Here is an 8,961-nt window from a genome sequence, read left to right as displayed (position 1 = left end):
TAGATTATAGTGACATGTAGGTCTAACATTCTTAGCATGTCGCACTGTATTGGCACCATTTTTAATGGTTTTCTATTTTATGCCCACACCAACACACAACACTGTTCCTGCTCATTCACTCTCATTAAATGGATGCAAATGATTTCTAACAACTCTCTCTACTTGTTTCCCACCAAGAACACTTCTGGCTAAAATAAGTGAATAACATCGATATGAACCAAGTGAGAGATGCTTCAGACTTTTGGAAAAATTGACATTTTTTTTTTATATATATATATATATATATATATATATATGCTGAAAGTAAAACACTTAGAATGGATAAGTGGTGGAATGGCCATCAGTCAGAGGCATAAACTCAAAGTCCAATTTTTTTTTTCCTAAAATACAAAAATGGTAAGACATAATGCATACACTGCATCACTGAAAGAAACAATAATCACTGACCTGAACACAAAGCGGTGAAGATAGTACAGGTTGGACTGCGCTTGATAGTGCAGGTATATTTTTGCATGAACAAACATTTCTTGACTTTTCTTTCACATTTAAGACATGGTCACTGGTGATTCAGCATTGCAGATTATTACTTCTTTTTTTTTTTTTAGTTCCTTTGGATGTGTGCCTTGTTGAATTTGCATCTGTCACAGCAGGTAGATTGAGCTAGCATTACTTCATATATCTATATATACACATGCATTCAACATCATATGTATCCCCCAAATTAAAACAAAAGAAAAGACTATTCCAAACTCCCTTTTCACCACTTAATAGTTTAAGCTATAAAATCCTGCATGACAGTCCACGAGAAGTTTGTATGGAGAGCGGTGCAGTTTGATGTGAGATATGCAGAAAGTTGCAGAGGTGCTGGCGCTGGGGGTGCGGCGTGAAATGCAGCCATGTTCCATTAAGAGGGACGATGGGGATGGGCCTATTCTTTACCCCCCTCCCTATCCAAATGGGCCTCTTTCTATGTAGTTGGGTATAAGATTCACATTATGCTGGAAGAAGAGTAACTGGTTGCAGACGCTGCCAGGGCAGGTCTTCAACACTGGAGTAGAGTGTGAATGCATATCTACCGTCTTCTTAGCTGCAGAGAGAATAGCATGCATGAATATAAAACCTAAATCTGCATGTTTTATGTATATTGATAGTTCACACGTGTCATACTCACGCGTCCCTCTCTTCACCACTGTGGGGGCACATAGCTGTAGCTGGGTGTGCCAGGGGGCCGATATGTTGGCATCGTGACTGGGTGAGGGGCAACAGGCGCTGGTGATGGAGTTGTCAACAAAGTCCCTGGACACAGTTAAGAGTTAAAATCCTGCATTTGTATTTAATATAATAAGATGAATGAATTAAGTCATAGACCGCGGTGGCTCACCAGCTGACATGGCCATGGTAGTGCCGGCTACCATTCCCATGGCGACGCCATTTGGGCGGGGAGGAGGGATAGGCGGGGCGTACATAGCTGCAGGCATCCCATTGGGCTGGACCACCGTCGTGTGATGGATAACATGAGGCGGAGCAGCATACAGTGGCTGTGTGTAGTAGGGGCCTTGTTGTTGTGAAGGTATTAACGCCTGGATCACACAAGAGAATGACTTGTTAACAGCTCAAAACAAAAGACTGAATAGAGTTCAATGAGGAGAAACAGGTAAAATAGAGATAAAAGGGAAACTTGCAAACAAACTGACCTGTGCATAGGGGTTCTGTTGGGGATAGGTGCTCCTGACAGGGTAAACAGCAGCAGGGTAGGGGTTTGGTGAGGAGGAGTAAGGTGGGACGGTTCCCGTGTTGGGAGAGCAGGACATTTTGAAAGGAGTGCCCGGAGCGTAGCCTGGAGTAGGAGGAAGACACAGCACGTTATAGTTTCTTCAGCTAATTTTATTTTGCAAGATTCCCATTTGCACAGGTGTTTCTTTCCCGCGTTATGCTTATAGCTCATTCAAATAAAATCAGCTGAATGAGATCATTTTAATCAAGCGCATTCTTAAGGTTTCAGTAATACTTTATTCTTACCACTGGGGAAGGCTGCGTTTGCTCCTGCGTACATATTGGCAGTGTATGCCGGGGCAGCTGTCGCATAGCCGACGGGGAATCCTGCTGCTGTCACCAGAAAGAGATCAAACGTTCAACAATAGGTTTCTCGTTTTTCTTGGCACTTCCTTGCAATTAAGATGTTCGCCTAAAGCACAACACATCAGCCCATCAACCCATCACTTTACCTGGGTAGCCTATACCCTTAGTGTTGGTGAAGGGAACCCCTGTTGGTGCAGGGCTGTAAACTGGATTCATTGTAGTCACGGATGCTGCAATGAAAGAGGCACAGAAAGCATGATTTTAAACGGCTGCTGCGAGGAGAATGATTTACGACAGCAACTTTATATTCGAAGCAGAGACCATCTGTGGGTTCAGTAGGTAGAGCGGGTTGTCCTAAAACCAGAGGCTTAGCAGCTCGATGCCTGAACTGTGGAGCACATGCCAAAGTGTCCTTGAGCATGACAATGAACCCCAAGTTGCTCCCTGTTCTTGGCACTAGTGTGTGAATGTGTGCACGGCTTGTGTGAACAAGTGAGTAGCCGCATCATTGTGGCTTTGAGTAAAACCCATAAATAACAATCGTCACATTTGGCCAATCAACACCACAAAAATGATTTCAACTTCACACATGAGCAATCTTAACAGAACAAACTCGGTGTGCTTGCTTTGTTTAGACAGAAGCTCTGTCTTTGTTAGCAACAACTCTATTAATAGAGCCGTGTTACTGTAGCTCTCCCGAGTGGAACCAGATAGATTACATCTCCAGCACTGATGCCAAGAGAAACCTCTACGTCTACTGTATTTAGTCCAGAGGTCCAATTACAGCGCTTTAGATTTTGAGTTTTTTTTTTCATGGATAATGGGAACGAAAATGATGATGATCATGCATTTCTCCTCAGTGACGGTTTGCAGCGACTTATGTGGAATGACCTTGACAGGTCATGGCCACAGCTGAGCAGATGTTTAACATTTATTTCTTTGTCCTCAACGTGCTTTCTCCAGATAACCATAAACTCTAAATACAACATTTTTGTTGAAGCAAATGTATGCATAAAATGTAGGAATGCACAGATTTATCAGCTGGCATCGGTTGATATTTGCCTTGTTGACAACCAGCGGCCCATCAGCAAATAAAATAACATTCACCGATGGTATTGGTCGACAATTATCTGTTGTGTAGCGTCATTTTTGCTGCGTTTGTTATTTACGATCCACCGTGGACAACCCTATTTATGTTTGTATTTATTAATTTTATTATTTGCTTTGCTTTGCATGTACATTTAAATACAATTCATTTATTTTTAACCAGAATAATTTCTGCGCCTTTTGGAAGCGCTGAAAAATAAATTCCTCTTACTTATTAGGCAGTTGTACAGTAGGGTGAAAAAGGATTTTTCAAACACACCGAAAACAAATTAATTATCATGTCAAAGGAGGGTCTACTAACAAAATCAAATAAATAAATAAAATACAAAAAAAATAAATCTTACTACTTCAACTTTAATTGTATTTTTTAGTTTTACTATAACATATATTATAGAAAACACTACCCTGTAAATTGCATGTTAACTTTAAGACAGTTTTGTGACATGGCTTGTCACATTTACACATTTTAAATTTGGTGTTTTAAGGATAATACAGCTTTCATAACTCAATTTTCCTGCAGAGGCCTCGACCTCCAGCTGTAGTATGCTGCTCCAGCCTCTGTGTCGCCCTCTAGCGGTGGCTCCAATATCCCTACATGACTTTACAAGTCAAATAAAACCTTTAAGCAGAGAATGAACTACGACCTCAAAATAATAAAACTGTGAAATTACTCTTGCCTTGTGCACATTAAAATATGATCACAGTGTGCATATGCAGAGATGGTAAAAACCCCATATTTATTTTGTAGCATGAGTCTTTATGAGGGGGGGGGGGGGGGGAAACAACAAAGCATAATAAAAAAATACATTATTAGGAGTAGAAAAACACCAAAACACTGTGTAAATCAATAATTCAGATGTGTTCATGTCATTTTTTGTCATCTTCTATCGAAAACACATTGAGGAAAACAGGGAAAAGTGTGAAGAAATGCAATAGCTTGTAAATCATCCTAATAATAATAATAATACTAATTAAAAACGAGTAAATAAAAACGGTGCTTTGATGGTAAGCTGGTTTTCAGCTGGTCATGAACATGCTCTTCGCATATTTTCTTAAAGGTGACGTTGCCCGCAAAAAATAAAGATGGCAACCTTTTTAAGTGGAAGAATTTAGAAAGGTGAACGCAGCGGGGCTTTGTTACCACTAGCTAGCTTAGCTCACAAGCCGTGTGGGCTGCACCACCCAAGGTTAGCTAAGCGTGTTCCCCTTTGCAGGTACGCTCCAGTGACCCGCTAATCACCTGTCTTGACCGCGCTAAACCGCTGGACCGTCCCCGGACAGCAGACAGATGGGGGGCCGCTTGTCAACAGGCCGCATAGCTCAGGAGAGGCAGGCAGCCAAACAGCTGTGTCCTGCAGTAACGCGCCTGTCCCGGCACCGGAGACGTAAACTCGCGAATGTCCCCGTCTCCATAATTAACGCAAAAAACAACTTACTGTTGACAGCTCTGACCGTCCGATAGTCTCCCCCTCTGGTCTTCTGGCGAAAAATGAAAATTAAGCTAGCTGGTGTTTTGCTCCCAGATGCTTTGCTTAACTCTTTTGAGCACCCCGCGTCACTTCCGTGTAGTGTCACGTGGTCCAGCAACATGAAATTATATATTTTATTTTTAATCAGATTATCCATTTTTATTCCTGTCGTGTGTTTTTTTTTTGTGTGTGTGTGTGGGGGGGGGTTATACATTAAATAAATTGTTTTACCTATTATATTTTTATTTATTTAATAAATAAAATCACCTTTTGAGGGCGATAATAAATCAATAGAAAAAAAATATAAAAAAAATAGCTTGCGAAAAATAATTTATTAGTAAATAAACGTGTCGTCTTTTGCTATTTAAATAAATTTTATACCGTTTTATTTCCGCGTTCTTTGACGTTATGTCAATCTATAACCAAAACACTGCATCAACTGCTACAATCCGTGAGCTCATTATTGTGTCTGCTCCGCGGTCCTTCAAGGCAATAAAATAAATTAGACTCGAACAGGGGGCTTCGCTTTATCCGACAGCGTGTCAACGTTTGTTTTGGGCTGCTTTCATGAACATGTAAAGTAAATGATAATGTTACTAATTAATTTTCACATTTCTTTGACAGCGGCGCATTTAGAGTTTTTCACTCTTTCAGGACCTTGACGCATCGCTTCCATTCAGCCATTGAACTGGGAAGAGTAGGGTCCATACTGTTGTGGTTTAACTGCGACCTATGCGCGGATTTACTGCTAAAATGTTGTTGTCTAACTTATACTAGGAATCATTCTACGGTGGAAGGTGAAACTATTGGCTCGGCTGGTGTCGTCGGTGAAGAGCAGGGGCATAATGTCTGGAGCGGCCGGTGGGGGAGGAGGCTCCTCCTGTTCGGGCGCAGCAGCGGCAGTCAGTTGCAGCTCCGCCGGCTCTCCCTACGCTGCCGCAGCCGCTGGAGGCGCAGGGGTGGCCGGTAGGTTGCCAGCGCGGGTCCTGGAGCACATCTTCTCCTACCTGGAGCTGTCCGACCTCATGCGGTGTTCGCTGGTCTGCTGGCACTGGAACAATATCCTGGCGGATGAAAACAGCGAGGTGTGGCGCAGCCTCTGCACCAGGGCGCTGAGCGACGAAGCTCTGCGTTCTGACATCCTGTGCAACCTGCCCACCTACAAGGGGAAAGTAGGTCTACCACTTCTATATGTATGCATATACGTGTGTATGTGTGTGTGTGTGTGTTACCTGGGTTTGACAGAAATGTGATCAATGACGAACTGCATTCAGGAATCTGCCCTTTTAGTGACCCCTCTGCTTTGCGATCACGGTGCATGAGCTGACAAGGCTTTCTTCTTCACGAATCCATAAAGCACACCACTACATGACAGAAGACTCCAGGGCTTCTCAACAAAGTCTTTTATAAAGGTGCACAAAGTGACAGAGCAGACGTGTGTACTTCCTGAAGTCACTCATTAAATGGGCAGATTTTTAAATGGAGTCTGGTCTAGTTTTGATTTGAGTGAGGGAACAGATTAGCTGTTGTTAGCTGGATAGTGGAGCTCTGTGTTACCACTGGATTCCATCTTTACTCTTATTGTTTACTAATGTGCTTGAATGCATCACATGGAGGGAAACAGTAGGCCCACTGAAAGTTAAATCTAGTTTTTAAAGCAAATAAACTAACTTAGAGGTCCCCGAACCTCACTTTGATCAACTTCATAGAGGCCAAATGCTTCTTTAAGATCCAGTTTAAGATTTTGAGTATGACCGCAATATGTTCTCAATATTATTTCCATCCAATCTGACTGTGAGGATGTTTATTAATTCATATTAAACAGTATTTTGTAACCAACACATACCAAAAGCTTCCAGCCCCGTGTCACTACCCGTGATGATCAATACATTGTCCTCCTCTGCAGCTCAAGTCCTACCAACATGCTCTGAGCTCCCACGACTGCTCCCGCAACGTTTACGTGAAGAAGAACGGCTTCACCCTGCACCGCAACCCCATAGCCCAGAGCACAGACGGCGCGCGGGGCAAAATCGGCTTTTCGGAAGGGCGGCATGCCTGGGAGATCTGGTGGGAAGGCCCCCTCGGCACCGTGGCCGTGATAGGAATCGCCACGAAGAGAGCGGCGATGCAGTGCCAGGGCTACGTGGCCCTGCTGGGCAGCGACGACCAGAGCTGGGGCTGGAACCTGGTCGACAACAACCTGCTCCACAACGGGGAGGTCAACGGAAATTTCCCACAGTGTAACAATGCACCCAAATATCAGGTAGGAGCCACGTAAACACACGCAATGTCTGCTTTCTTTAAACCTGTTTGTTGTCGCACTACAATGTGATTGTGCTTGTCCACAGATCGGAGAGAGAATACGAGTGATACTGGACATGGATGACAAGACGTTAGCCTTCGAGAGGGGTTTTGAGTTTCTCGGAGTAGCTTTTCGTGGACTGCCCAAGGCTTGCCTCTTCCCCGCCGTCTCTGCGGTTTATGGCAACACCGAAGTCACCATGGTGTACCTGGGGAAACCTCTGGACGGCTAGAAGCAGGACAACCCGTGCCGCCATTAAAAGTGCAGGGCTTTCTCCTGTCAACAGACCCTGTTTGTCGTGCCATGTCGAGGTCTGGAGCGGTCTTGTCTCTTCCAAACAACTTTATTCACGTAAACAAAAGAGAGGTGTCCGCGTTTCTACTACAGCTCAACACGAGCCCAGAGTCAGTTTTTGGACTGGACAGAACACGAGGGGGGGTGGAGGGGTGGGGGAAATGTGTCGGGACCGCCACTTTCATGTTTCCGAATCACAGTGGAAGCATCCACTTTTACACTTGAGCTGCTGGACTGTTTCTTTCACAGGACGGGGGAATCTTTTAATTCAGACTCACACGTGCTGAACATTTACTTGACGTTTTATGTGGGGTTTGAATGAGGCCAAAACTACTCTAAACCGTGGCAAATACTCTAAGGTGACCATTTTAACAAGCGAAACAGTAGTTGTTATCAGTGTTTCACGAGTCAACGGTAACAACGCATCGTGGGTTAACTATAATCTGTGACCGGATATTAATATTTTAAAGCCAAATCAATGTGACATGATGTTATATATTATTTTGACGTAGGGTAAACATCGAGGACGTGCGGACCAACTGTCCCGCATGTGCATGGACCGGGCCGTCTCCCCTTTTAGAAAAACTCACCTAGTGATGGTGGAAACTATACCTGTAACATGATGTTTGTCCTTTTTAATGTGCTACTGTAGTAATACACATTATTTATTTCTTGGTTTTATCTATGGTACTACAGATACTGTATAGTTATAAGGCCTGAAAATAAAGTCTACATGGTGCCACTCTTAGATTGAAGACGGCTTAATGTTGCGTAACACAGATGGCTTTGACGCCGTCTACAGTACGTGTTCCAAACCAGATTTTTTTTTTTTTTTTACAACATACGATAACAACGGATTACTATTAATCGACAATATAAACATACAGATAACGATAAGGTTATCTGGTACTGACGGCAGCCAAAGAACCAAACAACACAAGTCTATAATCCGCTGTCACACCATCAAATAAAAGCTGAAATACACAAGGACAAAAACAGTTCGGCTGAAATTTGAACGGAAATAAAATAATTTATGGCGGCACAGTGGCGAGGTGGTTAGAACTGATGCCTCACGGTGAGAAGGTCCCGGGTTCAAATCCATGGGCCTTTCTGTGTAGAGTTTGCATGTTCTCCCTGTGTCTGCGTGGGTTCTCTCCGGGTTCTCCGGCTTCCTCCCACAGTCCAAAGACATGCTAGTTAGGTTAATTGGTGATTCTGAATTAGCCGTAGATGTGAGTGTGAATGGTTGTCTGTCTCTCTGTGTTAGCCCTGAGATAGACTGGAGACCTGTCCCGATGACAGCTGGGATAGGCTCCAGCAGACCCCGCAACCCTTCACGGGAACAAGCGGCTACAGAAGATGAATGAATGAATAAAATACTTTAAAAATCCATTTGGATAATCTGAAAAAAGCTAGAGATATGTGTTTTTTCAGTCCAATAAACAAGATGAACACGAAGCACAAACGGTACATTGATCGCCGACAGTGTATATAGTATATTATATACACTATCGGCGTATATATGATAGAATATTAATTGCACGAAACGTATGCCGTTCACAGAACGTACAATATAACAAAGCTTTCCATTAAAAAACATACCCCCACTTGCCACTTCATTAGGTACACTAATACTATTGAAAACAAATGCATTCTAATAATATGACAGTCCTGTAGTTTCACATAACTGAGAGAGCTGTTGATTTAACT

General features: G+C 43.2%; 2 protein-coding genes across 3 annotated transcripts; one reads left to right on the top strand and one right to left on the bottom strand.

Annotated features, from left to right (window-relative positions):
- Positions 1–275: 275 nt before the first annotated feature.
- fam168b (family with sequence similarity 168 member B) lies at positions 276–4,738 on the bottom strand. 2 transcript variants are annotated; one of them, XM_084566717.1, is made up of 7 exons: positions 4,623–4,738; positions 2,226–2,309; positions 2,020–2,106; positions 1,695–1,837; positions 1,382–1,580; positions 1,172–1,296; positions 276–1,087 (listed from the first exon to the last, which is right to left on the bottom strand). In XM_084566717.1, exons 2-6 carry the CDS (start codon positions 2,293–2,295, stop codon positions 1,184–1,186), a joined length of 612 nt encoding a protein of 203 aa, XP_084422843.1. In that variant the 5' UTR covers positions 2,296–2,309; positions 4,623–4,738; the 3' UTR covers positions 276–1,087; positions 1,172–1,183. The 2 variants fall into 2 exon arrangements, with proteins under 2 accessions (XP_084422843.1, XP_084422844.1); XM_084566718.1 differs by having other exon boundaries at positions 2,020–2,103.
- A 541-nt stretch (positions 4,739–5,279) lies between these two features.
- On the top strand, positions 5,280–8,106 carry fbxo45 (F-box protein 45). The gene is made up of 3 exons (XM_084566730.1): positions 5,280–5,827; positions 6,562–6,918; positions 7,004–8,106. Exons 1-3 carry the CDS (start codon positions 5,501–5,503, stop codon positions 7,187–7,189), a joined length of 870 nt encoding a protein of 289 aa, XP_084422856.1. The 5' UTR covers positions 5,280–5,500; the 3' UTR covers positions 7,190–8,106.
- Positions 8,107–8,961: the final 855 nt, after the last annotated feature.

The sequence above is a fragment of the Chelon labrosus genome (genome assembly GCF_963514085.1).
Source record: "Chelon labrosus genome assembly, chromosome: 18".
Classification (NCBI taxonomy): domain Eukaryota; kingdom Metazoa; phylum Chordata; class Actinopteri; order Mugiliformes; family Mugilidae; genus Chelon; species Chelon labrosus.
This window is presented reverse-complemented; position numbering and strand designations above follow the sequence as displayed.